Below are 26,556 nucleotides of genomic sequence, written 5' to 3'. Positions count from 1 at the left end.
TTCATGCCTGTTGCCTCGTCTTTTAAATGTATGTTTTTGAGGCTTTTATAAACCTCCGGCAGATAGTGAATTTAACTTTTATGCCACTATTGCATCTTTCATGGTGTAGACATTGCTAGCAGAAGCCGCGTGTAAATGTAGCTTAGCTAGCTGCAGCCGCACAGCTGGATATCGACTACTGTAGTTAGCCAACTAACGTTAGCAATAGCCCGATATTGTTAGCTCCCTAGCATAATAGCTAGCAGTGTAGTTACAGATGATCGTGGACTTTGTATATTTCAACTTCGTAGCAACAGTGCGAGATTGTGTTACGAGCATGCATATTGTTTTTTGGTTATTTAACAGAAACAATCGGGTTGGTGGCTAGCTAACTATGACTAGCCAGCTAGCGCCCGGTCTCCAGTCTGTCCACCCACCACACAGTTGTGCCAGCTGCAGCATAGGCCAACCATCGTATTGTTTTTTATATCCATAAGTACTCCATTTGACTTTTCTCCAGGAAAGCAGGCCCAGTATAACAACTCCACATCCAATATCGACGCGGTTTTATATGCAATGTGTGGTTCGCAGTTTTAGGGCTTTAATGGTGTCACTTGCAGTACTTGATACACGAGCGAAAGCCTGTTGTTTTTCATTGACGGAAGTGCGGAGTGTCAGAAACCACGTGGGGACACGCTACTCAACTTCACAATTTACTACTAGAGCAGTGCATTTGATTTTTCCCTCCCATATCTAATGCCCCAATGTTTTGAATGAGAAATGTAGTTTTGATAGGAATATTAAGCTTGTAACCATAGTGACGGTCTTAAAATCACTATCTCTCTTGATAACACTTGACTGCCATATCAATGAATCAATGGCTGTCTACATAAGTCATGCATAAGGGGCGGGCTATAGATTTAACTGCAAAACAATTTGTTATGATATCTATCCTAGAGTAACGTCCACTGGCCTGTGAATCATGTCTTGAAGCGTCTATCTGGTCACTAGAAATCTCAAAAGGCAGGTTAAAGCCCCTACTTGACTGAACAGTTTACTAAAGCTGGTCCCTACTGGACCATGCTCAGGCCCCTAGCTTCTGTGTGACTCGTGATTCTGCGTGTCCTCTTCTCAGTACTGAGACTCACATGTCTCAAATTGTGTTCTGGCCTTAATGAATCCCGTTCCTCACAGTGAGGTTAGCAAAGTGGGGCCATTCACCATCGCAAATGGGTTTTGTCTGTCTATGAATTAATTTAACGTTTTGCAACGTGTTTTGAACACCCGTTGGTTCAACCATTGTGTTTGGAATATAGACTATTGTATCTTCATTAAAAACAACATGGTTGAAGGCTATTCCACACGTAGGCCTATGTGGTTATCCTGATTGAGTGTTCGTACGTGGTCAGGACAGTGTGTGTGGATGTGTGTTCTTTCTCCCCCAGCTGGACATCAGCAGCGTTGAGCCTCAGAATGGTTCATGTGAGGGGGCAGTTGTCATCCTGGATGCCGGGGCTCAGTACGGCAAGGTGATTGACAGGCGGGTCAGAGAGCTGTTTGTCCGCTCAGAGATCCTCCCACTAGAGACGCCAGCCTTCGCCATCAGAGAACAAGGCTTCAGGTGAGACTGACTGACATCACACTTGCACCTGGGTGGCATTTACAAGTCAATGAACCTGGACCAAACATTTTGAAATAAACAAGAACATACATATCTACTGTAGGTGTGAGACAGAGAACCTGTCAGAACAATGACACTGATAATTCCCAAGATCTCTTCTGTATCTGTCCATCGTCTGTGGAGGAACATAGGGGTCAGGACAACCTGTGAGCGAGCCTGGAGCCCTATACAAAAGGAACACAAACCAGTGTCTAGACTAAGCAGGTCTTTGTAAATATATGAAATGTTACTGTATATTACTGTATTATCTGACCTAGGAGGAAGTGTGTTTACACTGTATTCTACTGCTTAGGAGAGGTCCCCAACTCTGCAGGGAGGGCTTTTTTAGGGGAAACTATTTTTCCATTACAGTTTGCGAAATCGTCTCTCCACCCCTACAGAATAGATGCGCGCACACACACACACACACACACCTTTTTGGAATGCTTCAGTATGAACAGACAATAGAGAATGTCTAAACTATGGGCACACTAGAGAGCGGTGGGGTTTTCAAACGGCTGTATACTCTGTCCATGTCTATACTATTAGTATGAAATGACTACTCTGTTGTTGTGTATGATGACATTGATTGTTTGTCTTTTGCCTTTGAATATATATCCTCCTTCCTTCTACCTTATTTATTTTTTATTTTCCTCCCCCTTTTCTCTGTCTCCAGGGCGATCATCATCTCTGGTGGTCCTAATTCTGTGTATGCTGAGGATGCCCCCTGGTTTGACCCTGCCATATTCACCATTGGAAAGCCTGTCCTGGGTATCTGCTATGGAATGCAGGTAGGAGGGCCCTGAGAAATACACACGCAAGAAACATCCCCCCAGAAAACCTCAGCATAAGACCGATCAATTGGATAAAACCCACTAAGAATCACGTTCTTATGTACACGTCACATACAAATGAAAGGAGGTCTTTCAATCAGTACAAAATGCAGATATAAGAGGCTAATGATCAATTGTCCTCTCCACAGATGATGAATAAGGTTTTTGGAGGAACAGTGCACAGGAAGAGTGTGAGAGAGGATGGAGTGTTCAACATCGGACTGGACAACACCTGTTCTCTCTTCAGGTGGGTTGGAAGAACTCAAGATTCTTCGGTGTAGGCAGATAGAAAGAGTGGTTTCACCGTAACCACTCTGAGAAAATAGGTTAATGGTTAGAAGAGCAAAAACAGGTGTTTTTTGATTGGTTTGTTCCAGAGCCATGTGTTTGATGTGAACTGGATCAACATTCCAACCGTCACATACTTCAGTTCTCTTTCAAGTATTCGTTTTGGGTATTTCGCTTATGAGATACGCCCCCAGTGTATTAGTCAAACACCTTGATTACACTACGCCAGCTGTGATAGGCTGGATGTCGGGGGGGGGGGGGGCATCCCTCCTACCCTATTAAAAAGCTCTGACGCAGCGTCTCTTGAGTCATTCAAAAAATAAGCCACGCCTCTTCGTTGCTCGTGCAAGGTTGGTGGTCTGGTGAAATACCTCACTCGTGCTATCAGAGAACCGGGGTTACGGTCGTAACCTAACGTTCTCTTTCGAGTATCAGTTTCGGTATTTCCCTTGTGGGATAATCTGACTCCCGTATTGCCGGACAAGCTTATCCTGACGACCGACTGCCCTGTGCAATACACCACACAATGAGCCCTGCCCCAGAGAAGATCCTACACGTTAAACAGTATGCGCCAGGGTCGGTGCAGTGACATCAAGCCCATAAAACTTTGCAAATGTACGTGGCAAAGCCCAACTCGCTGATAAACAAATATCTTGGATAGATATGCCCTTAAATAAAGCCCGGGATGTAGCCATTTCTCTAGTGAAATGAGCCATAGGCCAGCAGGACACCCTTACTTGTGTAGGCCAAAGCAATGGCCCCCACTATCCAGTGGGATAGGTGCTGTTTTGTGAGCGCTTCACCGTTGTAAGGTTTCAGCCAGGAAATGAACATCTAATGACATTTTCTAAACCCCTTAGTCCTGTCCATGTATATACGTAGAGTGCTGGGCACAACATATGCACCCGGAGAGGAAAACAGTGGGGGGCTAAAAAAAAATCTATCAGCTTGAGGGGAAGACGCATCAAAGTTGGATTAATAACCTTCGGGATAAAGGCAAGGGGTTAGGCCACAATGATACTATCGTTACTGGGTGCCAGCTGCACATGACGAGTGTACTGCGAGTGCGTGAATGTCACTTACACGCTTGGCAGAGGGACAGTGCTGGTAATAGAGCTGTCTTTAATTAAAAGCATCTTCACATCCACCTGATCCAGCGGCTCAAAATGCTGTTGGCATAGAGCATCCAAAACGACTGTCCCACGACGGGGAACGCTGTTTGGACACTGGACACAAACGACAGGCACCCGTCGTAAAAGTGTCGTGCTCCCAAAACCCACATGACAAGCCAAAATATCTGCCTGATACCTTAATGATAGAAAAAGCCTTTGTCTAATAATAATTCCTGCAGAAATGACATGATTATAGAGACAAAGCACTGGAATGACACCGTCTGTGACTTGTTGCACCATTCCTCAAACACGTGTTGTTTACAATCATAAAGGGAGCTGGTGGATAAGGCTCCAGCACTCTCAATAGTCTAAATTACATTTTGGGGGAAGCCCAGAGGGCGAACCGTTCCGGGTGAGGATGGAACATCGCCCCGCACGCCTGGCACAGTAGGTCCCGACACAGAGGGAGGGGCAGCGGTTGACCACATAGTAGTTGACTGATCTCTGTTAGCCAGTGTTTCTCTGGCCAATGCAGCGCTATTAGTATGAGAGACCTACCCTGGCTAGGGTGAGGGAAATCGGGGCCAGTCGGGGGAATTCATACAGGAGGATGTGTGGCCACTCGTGCGCTAATGCGTCCAATCCTATCGGTGCGTCTCGATCCCTCAGGAACAGTGTTTATTCTCCATCGATGCATAAAGCTCCACTGCTGGGGTGCCGTAGTGCATCCAAACCTGATTGGCTACCTCTGGGTGGAGCTTCCACTCCTCATATGGAGAGTAAATCTGCCCCAAGATTCACTACTCCCGGTACATGACTAGGTCTCAGTGACTGGAGATGCAAACTGCTCCACATATTCAGTCAGTGTATCAGTGTGTGTAAGTGAAGGGATCGCAGTCCCCCTTGTCTGTTTATGTAAGCCACAACAGTGGTGTTGTCTGTTATGACTAGGAACATGACGACCCTCCAGAAATGGGAGAGTAGACTTTAATGCTAGGGACACCCCAAGGAGTTCCAGGCTGTTTATGTGTATAAGATGGAGATGGGGTCCCCACTCACTGTTTTGCCCTCGTGGGTCGCACCCCAACTTAAGAACGAGCTGTATAAGGCCATAAGCAAACAAGAAAATGCTGATCCAGAAGTGGCGCTCCAAGTGGCCGGGGACTTTAACTTGTTATGGCTGCAATCCCCCTATCGGGATAAGTGTCATCAACAACCGCTGAATAGCATAGCGCTACATTCAATAAATATTACTACAAATATTTATATTCATGAAATCACAAGTGCAATATAGGAAAACACAGTTTAGCCTTTTGTTACTCCACCTGTCGTCTCAGATTTTGAAATGATGCTTTACAGCGAAAGCAATCCAAGCGTTTTTGTGTGTTTATCGATCGCACGACAAAACATTAAGTACACTTAGCATCAGTAGGCCTGGTCACGAAAATCAGAAAAGCAATCAAATTAATAGTTTACCTTTGATCTTCAGATGTTTTCTCTCACGAGACTCCCAGTTACACAACAAATGTTCCTTTTGTTCCGTAAAGATAATTTTTATATCCAAAATAACTCTGTTACGCTATGTTCAGAAATCCACAGGAGAGAGGGGTCACGACAACGCAGACGAAAATTCCAAATAGTTTCCATAATGTCCACAGAAACATGTCAAACGTTTTTATAATCAATCCTCAGGTTGTTTTTAAAATATATAATAGATAATATATCAACCGCAAATGTCTTTCACAGTAGGAGAGGGAAAAACAATAGCTGTCCAAATTCTGTTGCGCGAGCAAAACTCCTGTGACCACTTGACGCGATGTTATTGTTCTGGCTCATTTTTCAAAATAAAAACCTGAAACTATGTCTGAAGACTGACACCTTGAGGAAGCGATAGGAAAAGGAATCTGGTTCATATCCCTTTAAATCCAGCAAAGGGAGGCTATGGAACATGGAGTTTTCAAAATAGAAGCCACTTCCTGTTTTGTTTTTCCTCTGGGTTTCACCTGCAATATCAGTTCTGTTATACTCACAGACAATATTTTGACAGTTTTGGAAACTTTAGAGTGTTTGCTATCCAATACTAAAAATAATATGCATATATTAGCAACTGAGACTGAGGAGCTGGCCGTTTACAATGGGCACCTTTTCATCCAAGCTACTCAATACTGCCCCTGCATCCATAAAAAGTTAATGCAGGCAAACTTAAATCAGTTTAACCTCATTTCTACCAGCATGTCACATGTGCATCCAGAGGGCAAAAACTCTTGACCACCTTTATTCCACACACAGAGACGCATACAAAGCTCTCCCTCACTCCCTTCATTTGGCAAATCTGACCGTATTTCTATACTCCTGCTTACAAACAAAAACTAAAGCATGATGTACCAGTGACTCGCTCAATACGGAAGTAGTCAGATGACACTGATGCTACGCTACATACAGGACTGTTTTGCTAGCACAGACTGGAATATGTTCCAGGATTCATCCAATGGCATTGAGTATACCACCTCAGTCACCAGCTTCATCAATAAGTGCATCGATGAAGTTGTCTCCACAGTGACCGTGCGTACATATCCCAACCGGAAGCCGTGGATTACAGGCAACATCCGCACCAAGCTAAAGGCTAGAGCTGCCGCTTTCAAGGAGTGGGAAACTAATCCAGACGCTTATAAGAAATCCTGTTATGCCCTCAGACCAACCATTAAATAGGCAAAGCGTCAATACAGGACTAAGATTGAATCCTACTTCACCAGCTCTGACCCTCGTCGGATGTAGCAGGGCTTGCAAGCTATTACAGATTACAAAAGAAGACCCAGCCAGCGAGCAGCCCAGTGACGCGAGCCTACCAGACTAGCTAAATGCCTTTTATGCCCTCTTCAAGGCAAGAAACACCGAAGCATGCATGAGAGCACCAGCTGTTCCGGACGACTGTGATAACGCTCTCCGTAGCCTATGTGAGTAATACCTTTAAAACAGGTCAACATCCACCTGGACTTCCTGATGGGCTGCCCCCAGGTGGTAAGGGTAGGCAACTCCCTCAATGTGAGCAAGACAAAGGGGCTGATCGTGGACTATAGGAAAAGGCGGGCCGACCAGGCCCCCATTAACATCGGCGAGGCTGTAGTCGAGTGGGTACCGACGCTCCAAGTCTAGGTCCAAGGGTTTCTGTATCATCTCGACGGCCTTTAGGGTCTACTGGAGCATCCAGAATCTTCAGCTTTTAGCTGTCTCTCCTGGGATAACACTTTTCTTGTCGAAGTAAAACCACAAAAGCAAGCTAGCACGGTGGCTAGCTTGCTAACGATTAGTCGCTGTTTAGATATAGCTGACTTGGTCGTAAAACGAGATAGCCATGTCACAGCTGTACCCTTTCCTCCCTCAAAGAATTTTCCTCTTACTATGGTGAAGAAAAAGGAAAATTGCCACCACCGATCGCACAGTCCAGAGAATAGCGGCCGGCGAGCGAGTCGTTATTCAGACACACACAGTTAGACACGAGCACAATGTGGCTGCTGCTTTGTTCCCTCTGGTTCCAGATATGGGTGGAGTTATTTTAGGTTTCATTATGCCTGTGTGTGTGAATGTACTTCCTGTCTGACCTTTGACCCTGTGTGTGACTTGATGTTGTCAGGGGCCTTAAGAAGGAGGAGCTGGTGCTGTTGACTCATGGGGACAGTGTGGACAAGGTGGCCGATGACTTCAAGGTGGTGGCCCAGTCAGGGAGCATCATTGCGGGTAAGCATTCTGGGAAAGGGTCCTGGGCCTGGAAGAAATTATATTTTAGACTAATTTAGTCTACTGCCATACTTCCCTACGTTCAGTCAATTACACAATGTGATCCTGAAGACCGTTGGCATTCCATTCTCTTCTTCCCTCTCATCCCCTTCTTCCCTCTCCATCCCCTTCTTCCCTCTCCATCCCCTTCTTCCCTCTCCATCCCCTTCTTCCCTCCCCATCCCCTTCTTCCATCCCTTCATTCGCCTCGTCTTTGATCACCCACATCTCACCACTGCCCCCCCCCCCCTGTTGTTCTCTGACAGGTATTGCCAACGAGCAGAAGAAGCTGTATGGGACGCAGTTTCACCCGGAAGTGGACCTGACGGAGCGGGGAACAGAGATATTACGTAACTTCCTGTTTGAGATCGCCGGCTGCACCTCCAACTTCACTGTCCAGAACCGCCAGCAGTCCTGCATCACAGAGATTCAGGAGAAAGTTGGAAAGTCCAAAGTACTGGTGAGGAATCTATAGTATGGTTAGATGCAGAATGTGGGTGTACAACATGGGCCCCATAGTATAGAACATAGAGACATTGGGAGGGCACAGTAAGTTAATCTGAGCTATTAAACACTCTGCTGAAACAATGTGATCGACTTCCTCTGCTCCCAGAAAGTAGGTTGTCCCTCCAGAGAGAGAGAAAAAAAGGGAGTGGGAGGGGGGATGGAGATGAAAGAATGTTTTTCTAGTCCTGGCGTTGTGTTGATTGACATGTCTGGTCCAATGTTGTTCCCAGGTTCTGCTGAGTGGTGGGGTGGACTCCACGGTGTGTACGGCACTGCTGAACAAAGCTCTGAACCAGGAGCAGGTCATTGCGGTGCACATCGACAATGGCTTTATGAGGAAGAGGGAGAGCCAGAGCGTTGAGGAGGCCCTCACCAAACTGGGCATCAACCTCAAAGGTGAGAGGTCAAGCCAAGTTGGGCATCATCCTCAAAAGGTGAGAGGTCAAGCCAAGCTGGGCATCATCCTCAAAAGGTGAGAGGTCAAGCCAAGCTGGGCATCATCCTCAAAAGGTGAGAGGTCAAGCCAAGCTGGGCATCATCCTCAAAAGGTGAGAGGTCAAGCCAAGCTGGGCATCATCCTCAAAAGGTGAGAGGTCAAGCCAAGCTGGGGGTCAACCTTAAAAGTGATAGGTAAAGCTATGCTGGTGTGCTACACCTGTCCAGAATGGACTCAAATGTAGCATACATGTGCCCGGCTGTGTATATTAAAAAGATATCACTAACTAAACTATAATTCTCTCTCTCTCCAGTGGTGAACGCAGCACACACCTTCTATAATGGCACAACGACCCTGCCCATATCCGACGAGGACCGGACGCCACGGAAACGCATCAGCAAGACCCTCAACATGACGACGAACCCTGAGGAGAAGAGGAAGATCATTGGAGACACCTTCGTCAAGGTACTGTCTATGAGTGTGTCATGCCTGTTTGTCATCTAGGTTAAAGATGACAAGGGTTAAGACGAGAGAATTCTAATATCCTATAACTCTTTGGAACAATGGACCAGCTATGCTAGTTAGCAACGGAGCTGGTCCCATCAATCTGTTCATTTTCAAAAAGTTTCCACATGGAATCATAACCTGTCCTAAACTTTATCTTAGTCCTTGTCTGTTGTCTGTCTGTCTTTCTGAGAGTCTGTCTGTGAGTCTCTGTCTGTCTAAAAAAAAAAAAGACTATTGAATTGACTTCCTGTGTGTGTGATTGGCGTCTGTAGGTGGCCAATGAGGTGATCGGGGAGATGAACCTGAAGCCGGAGGAGGTGTTCCTAGCCCAGGGCACCCTGAGGCCAGACCTCATAGAGAGTGCTTCTCACCTCGCCAGCGGCAAGGCAGAGGTCATCAAAACACACCACAACGACACAGAACTCATCCGCAAGCTGAGAGACGAGGTACACACACACACTGAAATAAACTTCAAACACAACCTTGAAAGCATGTATCAGAGCTGTCTGAGCCGGAGGTGGTACCAAATCACTATTATTCAAGTCACAAGGTCCAAGTCTCAAGTCGAGTCCCAAGTTGAACAGGTCAAGTCATGTAAAAAAAAATCTATACAGACTTGTTCAACGACAAAAATCTATACAGGCAACGACTTGTTCAACAACAACAAATCTATACAGGCACTGACTTGTTCAACAACAACAAATCTATACAGGCAACGACTTGTTCAACAAATCTATACAGGCAACGACTTGTTCAACAAATCTATACAGGCAACGACTTGTTCAACAAATCTATACAGGCAATGACTTGTTCAACAAATCTATACAGGCAACGACTTGTTCAACAAATCTATACAGGCAACGACTTGTTCAACAAATCTATACAGGCAATGAATGACTTGTTCAACGACAAATCTATACAGGCAATGACTTGTTCAACAAATCTATACAGGCAACGACTTGTTCAACAAATCTATACAGGCAACGACTTGTTCAACAAATCTATACAGGCAATGACTTGTTCAACAAATCTATACAGGCAACGACTTGTTCAACAAATCTATACAGGCAATGACTTGTTCAACAACATCAAATCTATACAGGCAACGACTTGTTCAACAAATCTATACAGGCAATGACTTGTTCAACAAATCTATACAGGCAACGACTTGTTCAACAAATCTATACAGGCAACGACTTGTTCAACAAATCTATACAGGCAATGACTTGTTCAACGACAAAAATCTATACAGGCAATGACTTGTTCAACAAATCTATACAGGCAACGACTTGTTCAACAACATCAAATCTATACAGGCAACGACTTGTTCAACAACATCAAATCTATACAGGCAATGACTTGTTCAACAACATCAAATCTATACAGGCAACGACTTGTTCAACAAATCTATACAGGCAATGACTTGTTCAACAACATCAAATCTATACAGGCAACGACTTGTTCAACAAATCTATACAGGCAATGACTTGTTCAACAACAACAAATCTATACAGGCACTGACTTGTTCAACAAATCTATACAGGCAACGACTTGTTCAACAAATCTATACAGGCAACGACTTGTTCAACAAATCTATACAGGCAATGACTTGTTCAACAACATCAAATCTATACAGGCAACGACTTGTTCAACAAATCTATACAGGCAATGACTTGTTAAACAACAACAAATCTATACAGGCACTGACTTGTTCAACAAATCTATACAGGCAATGACTTGTTCAACAACAACAAATCTATACAGGCAACGACTTGTTCAACAACAACAAATCTATACAGGCAATGACTTGTTCAACAACAAATCTATACAGGCACTGACTTGTTCAACAACAACAAATCTATACAGGCAACGACTTGTTCAACAATAACAAATCTATACAGGCACTGACTTGTTCAACAACAACAAATCTATACAGGCACTGACTTGTTCAACAACAACAACAACAACATCTATACAGGCAATGACTTGTTCAACAACAACAACAACAACATCTATACAGGCAACGACTTGTTCAACAACAACAACATCTATACAGGCAATGACTTGTTCAACAACAACAACATCTATACAGGCAATGACTTGTTCAACAACAACAACAACAACATCTATACAGGCAATGACTTGTTCAACAACAACAACAACAACATCTATACAGGCAATGACTTGTTCAACAACAACAACAACAACATCTATACAGGCAATGACTTGTTCAACAACAACAACAACAACATCTATACAGGCAACGACTTGTTCAACAACATCAAATCTATACAGGCAATGACTTGTTCAACAACAATCTATACAGGCAACGACTTGTTCAACAACAACAAATCTATACAGGCAACGACTTGTTCAACAACAACATCTATACAGGCAATGACTTGTTCAACAACAACAAATCTATACAGACAACGACTTGTTCAACAAATCTATACAGGCACTGACTTGTTCAACAACAAATCTATACAGGCACTGACTTGTTCAACAACAACAAATCTATACAGGCAATGACTTGTTCAACAAATCTATACAGGCAATGACTTGTTCAACAAATCTATACAGGCAACGACTTGTTCAACAAATCTATACAGGCAATGACTTGTTCAACAACATCAAATCTATACAGGCAACGACTTGTTCAACAAATCTATACAGGCAATGACTTGTTCAAGAACATCAAATCTATACAGGCAACGACTTGTTCAACAAATCTATACAGGCAATGACTTGTTCAAGAACATCAAATCTATACAGGCAACGACTTGTTCAACAAATCTATACAGGCAATGACTTGTTCAAGAACATCAAATCTATACAGGCAACGACTTGTTCAACAAATCTATACAGGCAATGACTTGTTCAACAACATCAAATCTATACAGGCAACGACTTGTTCAACAAATCTATACAGGCAATGACTTGTTCAACAACAACAAATCTATACAGGCACTGACTTGTTCAACAAATCTATACAGGCACTGACTTGTTCAAGAACATCAAATCTATACAGGCAACGACTTGTTCAACAAATCTATACAGGCAATGACTTGTTCAACAACATCAAATCTATACAGGCAACGACTTGTTCAACAAATCTATACAGGCAACGACTTGTTCAACAATAACAAATCTATACAGGCACTGACTTGTTCAACAACAACAAATCTATACAGGCACTGACTTGTTCAACAACAACAACAACAACATCTATACAGGCAATGACTTGTTCAACAACAACAACAACAACATCTATACAGGCAACGACTTGTTCAACAACAACAACATCTATACAGGCAATGACTTGTTCAACAACAACAACAACATCTATACAGGCAATGACTTGTTCAACAACAACAACAACAACATCTATACAGGCAATGACTTGTTCAACAACAACAACAACAACATCTATACAGGCAATGACTTGTTCAACAACAACAACAACAACATCTATACAGGCAATGACTTGTTCAACAACAACAACAACAACATCTATACAGGCAACGACTTGTTCAACAACATCAAATCTATACAGGCAATGACTTGTTCAACAACAATCTATACAGGCAACGACTTGTTCAACAACAACAAATCTATACAGGCAACGACTTGTTCAACAACAACATCTATACAGGCAATGACTTGTTCAACAACAACAAATCTATACAGACAACGACTTGTTCAACAAATCTATACAGGCACTGACTTGTTCAACAACAAATCTATACAGGCACTGACTTGTTCAACAACAACAAATCTATACAGGCAATGACTTGTTCAACAAATCTATACAGGCAATGACTTGTTCAACAAATCTATACAGGCAACGACTTGTTCAACAAATCTATACAGGCAATGACTTGTTCAAGAACATCAAATCTATACAGGCAACGACTTGTTCAACAAATCTATACAGGCAATGACTTGTTCAAGAACATCAAATCTATACAGGCAACGACTTGTTCAACAAATCTATACAGGCAATGACTTGTTCAACAACATCAAATCTATACAGGCAACGACTTGTTCAACAAATCTATACAGGCAATGACTTGTTCAACAACAACAAATCTATACAGGCACTGACTTGTTCAACAAATCTATACAGGCACTGACTTGTTCAACAAATCTATACAGGCAATGACTTGTTCAACAACAACAAATCTATACAGGCAACGACTTGTTCAACAACAACAAATCTATACAGGCACTGACTTGTTCAACAACAAATCTATACAGGCACTGACTTGTTCAACAACAAATCTATACAGGCACTGACTTGTTCAACAACAACAACATCTATACAGGCAACGACTTCAACAACAACAAATCTATACAGGCAACGACTTGTTCAACAACAACATCTATACAGGCAATGACTTGTTCAACAACAACAATCTATACAGGCACTGACTTGTTCAACAACAACAATCTATACAGGCACTGACTTGTTCAACAACAATCTATACAGGCAATGACTTGTTCAACAACAAATCTATACAGGCAACGACTTGTTCAACAAATCTATACAGGCACTGACTTGTTCAACAACAACAAATCTATACAGACAACGACTTGTTCAACAAATCTATACAGGCAATGACTTGTTCAACAACAACAAATCTATACAGACAACGACTTGTTCAACAAATCTATACAGGCACTGACTTGTTCAACAACAAATCTATACAGGCAATGACTTGTTCAACAACAACAAATCTATACAGGCAATGACTTGTTCAACAACAACAAATCTATACAGGCAATGACTTGTTCAACAACAACAAATCTATACAGACAACGACTTGTTTAACAAATCTATACAGGCAACGACTTGTTCAACAACAAATCTGCTTATTTATTGAGGTTACCAGACAGACCTTTTTCATTGTTTTGTCTACAACATATTTTGATCATATAATAATTAATTAATGACAATCTAGTTGGGTGGGTGTTTCACCAGGAACTAATGGACTACAAGTGGAGTGTGTGGGGACTGCATTGAGCGTGACACAAGATGTATCATGTATTAAATGCAGAGGGATCAAGTAAACATTGCACATCGACAGTAACGTTGTCAGATTCCCTTATTCACCCACACGTTACAGACAACAAATTCCAAATGCAAGCATAATAAGCCAATTTCAAGCAATTTTGACATACAAAAATACCAGCAGACCTATGCTAGTTAACTGTTGCTTGATACCCCATTGCTGGTGAGCTTGCAAAGTAAACGGTTCATATTCTTATCACCAAACAATATTTACGTCAATCCTCTCTCTCTCCCTGCAATGTAACGTTTGCACTGCACCTGATCCGATAACAAATCAGCTATCTGTTCGGTAGATCAGTGGTTTTGACCCACGACCCACAAAAAGGAGTGGTTCAAAGCTTGCGTCCCCCCCCCCACACACACACACACACACACACACACACAGTGTGGTGATGCATTTTCAAAACCGCAAGATACAGAAATAGTTTTCCACCTGCAGTTTGAACTGAAAGGAATTTGTTAGCAGTCAATTTCAAATATCATAATTAATTAACTTTATTTTTTACATCTTCATCAGAAATAAAGGTAGTGCAACATCACAACTATCTTCAGACAGTACCACCACTGAGGTATAGAATTATAACCCACGCAAACTAGGCCTATCTGAAATAGGAAAACCAATGCTAATGACTGGTAAACAGTCAAGATGCACTACTTTTTGGTTCTGAAGCAAAAATGTGATCATTTTGAAACAAGAATTTGGTGTAATGCCGTAGGCCTGTGTTAGTGACCAGATCGAATATGCCAAGGTATAAATACAAATGTAGCCTATTAAATGTATGTAGCCTATTAAAATACAATTCCCCCAAAACCCACTATGCTAACTCACCCGTCCTGTGTTGATTGACAGTTTGCTGGTCCAATCAGAGGGGAAGAGTGCATTTCATTAGGCAATCTTTTTTGTTTCTTTTTTTAAAGTCCGATACAGTCTCTGGCTGCGTGGAGAGTTATTCACTTCGACTCTGTGCCACAAAATGAATGACAAAACATTACAAATCTTGGCCAAATAATTTCAAGTCATCCGTCTCAAGTCCAAGTCAATTCTGAAGTTATTATTATTTTCTGTCAAATCATGAAATTTGTGACTCGAGTCCAAGTCATGCGACTTGAGTCCACAACTCTGGTCTGAGCTGTCTCCTCTCTCACTCCCTCCAGGGAAAAGTCATTGAGCCGCTGAAGGACTTCCATAAGGATGAGGTTCGGGCACTGGGCAGAGAACTGGGACTGCCAGAGGACATCGTCTGTCGACATCCTTTCCCTGGTTAGTACCCCACCGTACACACAGGGCAGAACCTTATATATATTAGTCATGGACCATTTAGAACCAACACACAATAGAATGTTCTATATATAGTCATGGAACATTTAGAACCAACACACAATAGAATGTTCTATATATAGTCATGGAACATTTAGAACCAACACACAATAGAATGTTCTATATATAGTCATGGAACATTTAGAACCAACACACAATAGAATGTTATATATATATATATATATATATATATATAGTCATGGAACATTTAGGACCAACACACAATAGAATGTTCTATATATAGTCATGGAACATTTAGGACCAACACACAATAGAATGTTATATACAGTTGAAGTCAGAAGTTTACATACACTTAGGGTGGAGTCATTAAAACTAGTTTTTCAACCACTCCCCAAAGTTCTTGTTAACAAACTATAGTTTTGACAAGTCGGTTAGGACATCTACTTTGTGCATGACACAAGTCATTTTTCCAACAAATGCTTACAGACAGATTATTTCACTTATAATTCACTGCATCACAATTCCAGTTGGTCAGAAGTTTACATACACTTAGTTGACTGTGCCTTTAAACAGCTTGGAAAATTCCAGAAAATGATGTTATGGCTTTAGGAGCTTCTGATAGGCTAATGGACATAATTTGAGTCAATTGGAGGTGTACCTGTGGATGTATTTCAAGGCCTACCTTCAAACTCAGTGCCCCTTTGCTTGACATCATGGGAAAATCAGAAGAAATCAGCCAAGACCTCAGAAAAAAAATTGTAGACCTCCACAAGTCTGTTTCATCCTTGGGAGCAATTTCCAAATGCCTGAAGGTACCACATTCATCTGTACAAACAATTGTACGCAAGTATAAACACCATGGGACCACGTAGCCGTCACACCGCTCAGGAAGGAGACACATTCTGTCTCCTAGAGATGAACGCAAATCAATCCCAGAACAATAGCAAAGGACCTTGTGAAGATGTTGGAGGAAACGGGTACAAAAGTATCTATATCCACAGTAAAACGAGTCTTATAACCTGAAAGGCTGCTCAGCAAGGCAGAAGCCGCTGCTCCAGAACCTCCATAAAAAAGCCAGACTACTGTTTGCAACTGCACATGGGGACAAAGATCGTACTTTTTGGACAAATGTCCTCTGCTCTGATGAAACAAAAATAGAACTGTTTGGCAATAATGACCATTGTTATGTTTGGAGGAAAAAGGGGGATGCTTGCAAGCCGAGGAACACCATCCCAACTGTGTAGCACGGGGGTGGCAGCGTCATGTTGTGGGGGTGCTTTGCTGCAGGAGAGACTGGTGTACTTCACAAAATAGATAGCATCATGAGGTAGGAAAATTATGGATATATTGAAGCAACATCTCAAGACATCAGTCAGGAAGTTAAAGCTTGGTCGCAAATGGGTCTTCCAAATGGACAATGACCCCAAGCATACTTCCAAAATTGTGGCAAAATGGCTTAAGGACAACAAAGTCAAGGTATTGGAATTGGCCATTACAAAGCCCTGACCTCAATCCTATAGACAATGTGTGGGTAGAACTGAAAAGGCGTGTGCGAGCAAGGAGGCCTACAAACCTGACTCCGTTACTCTGTCAGGAGGAATGGGCCAAAATTCCCCCAACTTATTGTGGGAAGCTTGTAGAAGGCTACCCAAAATGTTTGACCCAAGTTAAACAATTTAAAGGCAATGCTACCAAATACTAATTGGATGTATGTTAACTTCTGACCCACTGGGAATGTGATGAAAGAAATAAAAGCTGAAATAAATCATTCTCTACTATTATTCTGACATTTCACATTCTTAAAATAAAGTGGTGATCCTAACTGACCTAAGGCAGGGAATTTTTACTCTGATTAAATGTCAGGAATTGTGAAAAACTGAGTTTAAATGTATTTGGCTAAGGTGTATGTAAACTTCCCACTTCAACTGTATATAGTCATGGAACATTTAGAACGAACATGGCAGAATGTTTTGCAGAATGTCTATGGCTTTAATGTTAACCCCATCTTCTCCTGTAGGTCCTGGCCTGGCCATCAGAGTGATCTGTATTGTTAACCCCATCTTCTCCTGTAGGTCCTGGCCTGGCCATCAGTGATCTGTATTTTTAACCCCATCTTCTCCTGTAGGTCCTGGCCATCAGAGTGATCTGTATTGTTAACCCCATCTTCTCCTGTAGGTCCTGGCCTGGCCATCAGTGATCTGTATTGTTAACCCCATCTTCTCCTGTGGGTCCTGGCCTGGCCATCAGTGATCTGTATTGTAAACCCCATCTTCTCCTGTCGGTCCTGGCCATCAGTGATCTGTATTGTTAACCCTCTCCTGTAGGTCCTGGCCATCAGTGATCTGTATTGTTAACCCATCTTCTCCTGTAGGTCCTGCCCTGGCCATCAGAGTGATCTGTATTGTAAACCCTCTCCTGTAGGTCCTGGCCTGGCCATCAGAGTGATCTGTGCAGATGAGCCCTACATCTGTAAGGACTTTGCTGAGACCAACAACATCCTCAAGATCATCACAGACTTCTCTGCCATGGTCAAAAAGGTCAGAGAGCAGAGCGTCACTAGTCTATGACAGGAACACGGTGCTAATAACAGAGTTTTGGACATGGAGCTCTGCAAAAGATCCCAACTCCTTCTTTATACGCCAACATGCTGATAACTTACTCTAGCATGTCAGACTAGCTAATAATAATAATCGTAACTTACTCTGCCCCTCCAGCCCCACACGTTGCTGCAGAGAGTGAAGTCGTGTATATCAGACGAGGAGGAGGAGAAACTCCTGCAGATCACAAGTCTACATTCACTCAATGCCTTCCTGCTGCCAATCAAGACTGTGGGAGTCCAGGTAACACTTCTTACAGTATATTCACTCTAGGCACTGCTTGACATGAGGTGCCTGTCGGAATGTGACCTCTGACTTACATACATACAGTAACAGTCAGTTTTGGACACACCTACTCATTCAAGGGTTTTTCTTTATTTGTACTATTTTCTACATTGTAGAATAATAGTGAAGACATCAAAACTATGAAAAAACACATGGAATCATGTAGTAACCAAGAAAGTGTTGAACAAATCAAAATATATTTTATATTTGAGATTCTTCAAAGTAGCCACCCTTTCCCTTGATGACAGCTTTGCACACTCTGGCATTCTCTCAACCAGCTTCATGATGTTGTCACCTGGAATGCTTTTCAATTAACAGGTGTGCCTTGTTAATTTGTGGAATTTCCTTCCTTCTTAATGCGTTTGAGCCAATCAGTTGTGTTGTGACAAGATAGGGGTGGTATACAGAAGATAGCCCTATTTGGTAAAAGACCAAGTCCATATTCTGACAAGAACAGCTCAAATAAGCAAAGAGAAACAACAGTCATTACTTTAAGACATGAACGTCAGTCAATCCAGAAAATGTCAAGAACTTTGAAAGTTTGTTCAAGTGCCGTCACAAAAACCATCAGGAGCTATGATGAAACTGGCTCTCATGAGGACCGCCACTGGAATGGAACACCCAGAGTTACCTCTGCTGCAGAGGAGAAGTTCATTAGTTCCACACACCCAACTAGAGAACATTACCAACCCCTACGCTCTGTATTTTCCTCTGGCTGCCCCACAACCACAGAAAGCACTGAGCTAGGCTGAAACACCTGTTTTATATGCAGCTTTAATAACTCAATGATTATTATTTTATTTCATTTTGCTAAACAGGTGGGACTCTGAATGACGGGTCGCCACTGCGAATAGCTCGTTAGCACGCGGGGCGCACCGATTGGTGTCACCTCGTTAGTCAGTATGTGTTACACCTTTGCTGGCTTGTCCATCTCGTTAGTGGGAAGGTGTTTCACCTGTGCTGGCCCAGGTGATATATATAACACCTTTAGTTGTCGTTCCCTATTTGATTTTTGATTTCTAAACAAACAATCTTCCCCTGTTTTTGTTTTTGCTCAACTTTTTGGTTTGCTTCCTGTCTTTTAAGTTTGGTGTGGGTTTTTCTTTTGTTTACCTCTTCTTGGGTAAATTTAGTGGGTCTCATGGTGGGTGTCTTTTAGGTCTCAGTTGTTGTTGCTGTGCAGCTTTCAGTGGATGCCAACCATTAGTGTCTTTCAGGGAAACCACTACTTCAAGGTCTCTGAGCGAGTGACGTCACCGATTTTAAATGCTACTAGTGTGCACAGCTAACTAGCTAGCCATTTCACACCAGTTACATGTAGACTTATTTTTATTTAATTCTATATTTAAAAACGTAAACTAATCTGAAATTTCAGCTCATCGCTCAGCACCTCTGATGCTGGAGTCTCTTTAGTCATATCTCCCCTTTTCTGAGAGCATCTCCCTGACCATCCCTCTGTTTCTCCCTTGATGAAGAGAGTATGAGTCAGGGCACTAGCTGACCAAAATGCTCCCTCTGGTACTGCTGAAATAGGCCTCTTCACACACATACACACCTCTCTCGCTCTCTTCTCTTTCTCTCTCCCCCCCAATAAACTGGGCTCTGTGGTCAACATGTCTGGTTACCCAAACTCCTTGCTCCGTCCAAATGCTATGCCACGCCCACAGACGTTAGTTTCTTCTCAGCAATGCATCTGGACCCGAGTACCTCCCTGATGATTTCTAGAACGGAAACACATTCTGACCGTACTGATTGGTCCCAGACACAGAGGGGTTGGACCAAAGCCAGAACACACATGGGTAAAGCAGCATTTAAAACATCGTTTTTGGCTTGCATACTCTGAGATTATAGAGATTATCCAATCACGGATTACTTTGTTTGGTACAACACCGCTCATTTTGAGTCTCGGACTGAAGTATTTAGCAAACAGAGCAGCGGAAGAATTCTACTACATTACCCAATGGGCACTATGTATGTCTGCCTCACTACATTACCCACTGGGCACTATGTATGTCTGCCTCACTACATTACCCACTGGGCACTATGTATGTCTGCCTCACTACATTACCCACTGGGCACTATGTATGTCTGCCTCACTACATTACCCACTGGGCACTATGTATGTCTGCCTCACTACATTACCCACCGGGCCCTATGTATGTCTGCCTCACTACATTACCCACTGGGCACTGTATGTCTGCCTCACTACATTACCCACTGGGCACTATGTATGTGTACCTCACTACATTACCCACTGGGCACTATGTCTGCCTCACTACATTACCCAATGGGCACTATGTGTGTCTGCCTCACTACATTACCCACTGGGCACTATGTATGTCTGCCTCACTACATTGCCCACTGGGCACTATGTATGTCTGCCTCACTACATTACCCACTGGGCACTATGTATGTGTACCTCACTACATTACCCACTGGGCACTGTATGTCTGCCTCACTACATTACCCAATGGGCACTATGTATGTCTGCCTCACTACATTACCCACTGGGCACTATGTATGTCTGCCTCACTACATTACCCAATGGGCACTATGTATGTCTGCCTCACTACATTACCCACTGGGCACTATGTATGTCTGCCTCACTACATTACCCAATGGGCACTATGTATGTCTGCCTCACTACATTACCCAATGGGCACTATGTATGTCTGCCTCACTACATTACCCACTGGGCACTATGTATGTCTGCCTCACTACATTACCCAATGGGCACTATGTATGTCTGCCTCACTACATTACCCACTGGGCACTATGTATGTCTGCCTCACTACATTACCCAATGGGCACTATGTATGTCTGCCTCACTACATTACCCAATGGGCACTATGTATGTTTGCCTCAATACATTACCCAATGGGCACTATGTACAGTGCCTTGCGAAAGTATTCGGCCCCCTTGAACTTTGCGACCTTTTGCCACATTTCAGGCTTCAAACATAAAGATATAAAACTGTATTTTTTTGTGAAGAATCAACAACAAGTGGGACACAATCATTAAGTGGAAACTTTTTTAACAAATCAAAAACTGAAAAATTGGGCGTGCAAAATTATTCAGCCCCCTTAAGTTAATACTTTGTAGCACCACCTTTTGCTGCGATTACAGCTGTAAGTTGCTTGGGGTATGTCTCTATCAGTTTTGCACATCGAGAGACTGACATTTTTTCCCATTCCTCCTTGCAAAACAGCTCGAGCTCAGTGAGGTTGGATGGAGAGCATTTGTGAACAGCAGTTTTCAGTTCTTTCCACAGATTCTCGATTGGATTCAGGTCTGGACTTTGACTTGGCCATTCTAACACCTGGATATGTTTATTTTTGAACTATTCCATTGTAGATTTTGCTTTATGTTTTGGATCATTGTCTTGTTGGAAGACAAATCTCCGTCCCAGTCTCAGGTCTTTTGCAGACTTCATCAGGTTTTCTTCCAGAATGGTCCTGTATTTGGCTCCATCCATCTTCCCATCAATTTTAACCATCTTCCCTGTCCCTGCTGAAGAAAAGCAGGCCCAAACCATGATGCTGCCACCACCATGTTTGACAGTGGGGATGGTGTGTTCAGGGTGATGAGCTGTGTTGCTTTTACGCCAAACATAACGTTTTGCATTGTTGCCAAAAAATTCAATTTTGGTTTCATCTGACCAGAGCACCTTCTTCCACATGTTTGGTGTGTCTCCCAGGTGGCTTGTGGCAAACTTTAAACGACACTTTTTATGGATATCTTTAAGAAATGGCTTTCTTCTTGCCACTCTTCCATAAAGGCCAGATTTGTGCAATATACAACTGATTGTTGTCCTATGGACAGAGTCTCCCACCTCAGCTGTAGATCTCTGCAGTTCATCCAGAGTGATCATGGGCCTCTTGGCTGCATCTCTGATCAGTCTTCTCCTTGTATGAGCTGAAAGTTTAGAGGGACGGCCAGGTCTTGGTAGATTTGCATTGGTCTGATACTCCTTCCATTTCAATATTATTGCTTGCACAGTGCTCCTTGGGATGTTTAAAGCTTGGGAAATCTTTTTGTATCCAAATCCGGCTTTAAACTTCTTCACAACAGTATCTCGGACCTGCCTGGTGTGTTCCTTGTTCTTCATGATGCTCTCTGCGCTTTTAACGGACCTCTGAGACTATCACAGTGCAGGTGCATTTATACGGAGACTTGATTACACACAGGTGGATTGTATTTGTCATCATTAGTCATTTAGGTCAACATTGGATCATTCAGAGATCCTCACTGAACTTCTGGAGAGAGTTTGCTGTACTGAAAGTAAAGGGGCTGAATAATTTTGCATGCCCAATTTTTCAGTTTTTGATTTGTTAAAAAAGTTTGAAATATCCAATAAATGTCGTTCCACTTCATGATTGTGTCCTACTTGTTGTTGATTCTTCACAAAAAAATACAGTTTTATATCTTTATGTTTGAAGCCTGAAATGTGGCAAAAGTTCGCAAAGTTCAAGGGGGCCGAATACTTTCGCAAGGTATGTCTGTATGTCTGCCTCACTACATTACCCACTGGGCACTATGTATGTCTGCCTCACTACATTACCCAATGGGCACTATGTATGTCTGCCTCACTACATTACCCAATGGGCACTATGTATGTGTACCTCACTACATTACCCACTGGGCACTATGTATGTGTACCTCACTACATTACCCACTGGGCACTATGTATGTGTACCTCACTACATTACCCACTGGGCAATATGTCTCTGTCTGCCCCACTACATTACCTAGGGTATATGGCTCTGTCTGCCCCACTACATTACCTAGGCTATATGGCCCTGTCTGCCCCACTACATTACATAGGCTATATGGCCCTGTCTGCCCCACTACATTACCTAGGCTATATGGCTGTCTGCCCCACTACATTACCTAGGCTATATGGCTGTCTGCCCCACTACATTACCTAGGCTATATGGCTGTCTGCCCCACTACATTACCTAGGCTATATGGCTGTCTGCCCCACTACATTACCTAGGCTATATGGCTGTCTGCCCCACTACATTACCTAGGCTATATGGCTCTGTCTGCCCCACTACATTACCTAGGCTATATGGCCCTGTCTGCCCCACTACATTACCTAGGCTATATGGCCCTGTCTGCCCCACTACATTTCCTAGGCTATATGGCTGTCTGCCCCACTACATTACCTAGGCTATATGGCCCTGTCTGCCCCACTACATTACCTAGGCTATATGGCTCTGTCTGCCCCACTACATTACCTAGGCTATATGGCTCTGTCTGCCCCACTACATTACCTAGGCTATATGGCTCTCTGCCCCACTACATTACCTAGGCTATATGGCTGTCTGCCCCACTACATTACCTAGGCTATATGGCTGTCTGCCCCACTACATTACCTAGGCTATATGGCTGTCTGCCCCACTACATTACCTAGGTTATATGGCTGTCTGCCCCACTACATTACCTAGGCTATATGGCTCTGTCTGCCCCACTACATTACCTAGGCTATATGGCTCTGTCTGCCCCACTACATTACCTAGGCTATATGGCTCTGTCTGCCCCACTACATTACCTAGGCTATATGGCTCTGTCTGCCCCACTACATTACCTAGGCTATATGGCTCTGTCTGCCCCACTACATTACCTAGGCTCTATGGTCAACAGCCTTTATGACCCAGTGGTCTACATGTCTCGGTCTGTTTTTCCATTGGTTTATTTCTCAAATTCATACAAGCTTTGTTTGCATTAAGAGCTCCATAGTGTCTACACACAGTAGAACAGACAACACAGTACAGAACACAGTACAGTCTTTATTTCCTTTTCTGTCCCTCTCTCTTCTGACGGTGTGTGGTGGAGCTCGGGCCTAATGTTAGCCTGTGGTTTGGTCTCTGACATCAGGACTAGACGCTCCCTGTTATTCCCAGCAGCCACGCCAGGACTAGTTAGACGCTCCCTGTTATTCCTTCACTCAGCAGCCACGTCAGGACTAGTTAGACGCTCCCTGTTATTCCCAGAAGCCAGGTAAGGACTAGTTAGACGCTCCCTGTTATTCCTTCACTCAGCAGCCAGGTCAGGACTAGTTAGACGCTCCCTGTTATTCTCAGCAGCCAGGTCAGGACTAGTTAGACGCTCCCTGTTATTCCTTCACTCAGCAGCCAGGTCAGGACTAGTTAGACGCTCCCTGTTATTCTCAGCAGCCAGGTCAGGACTAGTTAGACGCTCCCTGTTATTCCCAGCAGCCAGGTCAGGACTAGTTAGACGCTCCCTGTTATTCCCAGCAGCCAGGTCAGGACTAGTTAGACGCGCCCTGTTATTCCTTCACTCAGCAGCCACGTCAGGACTAGTTAGACGCTCCCTGTTATTCCCAGCAGCCACGTCAGGACTAGTTAGACGCTCCCTGTTATTCCCAGCAGCCAGGTCAGGACTAGTTAGACGCTCCCTGTTATTCCCAGCAGCCACGTCGGGACTAGTTAGACGTTCCCTGTTATTCCCAGCAGCCACGTCAGGACTAGTTAGACGCTCCCTGTTATTCCTTCACTCAGCAGCCACGTCAGGACTAGTTAGACGCTCCCTGTTATTCCTTCACTCAGCAGCCATGTCAGGACTAGTTAGACGCTCCCTGTTATTCCCAGCAGCCACGTCAGGACTAGTTAGACGCTCCCTGTTATTCCCAGCAGCCAGGTCAGGACTAGTTAGACGCTCCCTGTTATTCCCAGCAGCCACGTCGGGACTAGTTAGACGTTCCCTGTTATTCCCAGCAGCCAGGTCAGGACTAGTTAGACGCTCCCTGTTATTCCCAGCAGCCAGGTCAGGACTAGTTAGACGCTCCCTGTTATTCCTTCACTCAGCAGCCACGCCAGGACTAGTTAGACGCTCCCTGTTATTCCCAGCAGCCAGGTCAGGACTAGTTAGACGCTCCCTGTTATTCCCAGCAGCCAGGTCAGGACTAGTTAGACGCTCCCTGTTATTCCTTCACTCAGCAGCCATCTCCCTCTCTCACTATAACAGGATGGCACTGCTACTGCCAGGGCTGAGTAGGTAGACCTCTTCCCATAATCGCTGATATTTGTTTATCCAGCTAATGGTTAAGGTTAGTGTTGGGGAGGGGGTAATCTGATCCTAGATCTATGGTTAAGGGGCAATGTCTGCCAACGGGTATTTTGGAGATTTTACTGCTCTGTCTGTTAATGTTCTTCAGGCTGTGGTTAAACAATCTCTCAGTCTGTTGACAAGTGCATGGTAATGGAATGATGACACAGCTGGCTCCGCCCAGTCAGTGGTGGATGTCTCCTCCACCCTTCCTGCTGAAAGCCACTGAGGGATATATTTATCTCAGAAACAGTGAATGTGTGTTGGATAAGGGAGGCGGGAGAGACGGAGTGCTATTTTTACCTCAGAAAGTGTGACTGTGTGTTGGTAAGTGGACCAGGAGAGAGACAGGAGTGTATTAACAGAGAGGGGCTTATTGTTCTCTGTGGAGTTTGGCTGGGAGCAGAGGGAGAAGAGAAAGACCTCAAATAACCCCAGAGTCTCATAGTGAAGTCTAAATGTGAAGGATGGACGCGATAGATCACTTTTGATTAACTAATCATCACAATAATGAAGTGTTGGTCAAGTGAACCTCTACAGCGTATATAAGTGATCATAGCGGAAGCTTTAGCGTGTGTTCTCTCTCTCTGTGTGTCTGTCTGTGTGTGTGTGTAGGGTGACTGTCGGTCCTATAGCTATGTGTGTGGGGTCACCAGTAAAGAGGCTCCTAACCTGTTCTCTCTCTGTCTGTGTGTGTGTAGGGTGACTGTCGGTCCTATAGCTATGTGTGTGGGGTCACCAGTAAAGAGGCTCCTAACCTGTTCTCTCTCTGTCTGTGTGTGTGTAGGGTGACTGTCGGTCCTATAGCTATGTGTGTGGGGTCACCAGTAAAGAGGCTCCTAACCTGTTCTCTCTCTGTCTGTGTGTGTAGGGTGACTGTCGGTCCTATAGCTATGTGTGTGGGGTCACCAGTAAAGAGGCTCCTAACCTGTTCTCTCTCTGTCTGTGTGTGTAGGGTGACTGTCGGTCCTATAGCTATGTGTGTGGGGTCACCAGTAAAGAGGCTCCACACTGGGAATCCCTCATGTTCCTGGCCAGACTCATCCCTCGCATGTGCCACGCCATCAACAGGTAACACACACAGTACACAGTAGAAGAAGTAGAACCAGTTACTGCTAGCAGGATGCCACATGGACCGTCTTTCCTCTCCTCTG

The 26,556-nt window shown here is 43.7% G+C and overlaps 1 protein-coding gene across 3 annotated transcripts in view; it reads left to right on the top strand.

The window, feature by feature from the left end:
* The window catches only part of LOC110508038 (GMP synthase [glutamine-hydrolyzing]), a 30,346-nt gene that overhangs the window by 744 nt on the left and 3,046 nt on the right, over positions 1-26,556 (top strand). The window contains exons 2-13 of one of the 3 annotated variants that reach the window (XM_036964881.2): positions 1,425-1,600; positions 2,316-2,430; positions 2,622-2,719; positions 7,504-7,607; positions 7,913-8,106; positions 8,384-8,549; positions 8,903-9,054; positions 9,369-9,542; positions 15,326-15,431; positions 17,871-17,986; positions 18,164-18,289; positions 26,358-26,473. In XM_036964881.2, the coding sequence (XP_036820776.1) occupies positions 1,425-1,600; positions 2,316-2,430; positions 2,622-2,719; positions 7,504-7,607; positions 7,913-8,106; positions 8,384-8,549; positions 8,903-9,054; positions 9,369-9,542; positions 15,326-15,431; positions 17,871-17,986; positions 18,164-18,289; positions 26,358-26,473 (1,643 nt within the window). Of the gene's footprint in view, positions 1-1,424; positions 1,601-2,315; positions 2,431-2,621; positions 2,720-7,503; positions 7,608-7,912; positions 8,107-8,383; positions 8,550-8,902; positions 9,055-9,368; positions 9,543-15,325; positions 15,432-17,466; positions 17,559-17,870; positions 17,987-18,163; positions 18,290-26,017; positions 26,225-26,357; positions 26,474-26,556 lie in introns of those variants that run through there. The other 2 variants (XM_090224000.1, XM_090224001.1) reach the window with 2 other exon arrangements.

This window comes from Oncorhynchus mykiss, chromosome 27 (genome assembly GCF_057628025.1).
Source record: "Oncorhynchus mykiss isolate SJ-2025 chromosome 27, ASM5762802v1, whole genome shotgun sequence".
Lineage (NCBI taxonomy): Eukaryota > Metazoa > Chordata > Actinopteri > Salmoniformes > Salmonidae > Oncorhynchus > Oncorhynchus mykiss.
Note: the sequence above shows the minus strand (reverse complement) of the source record. Positions and strands in the feature narration are given on the sequence as shown.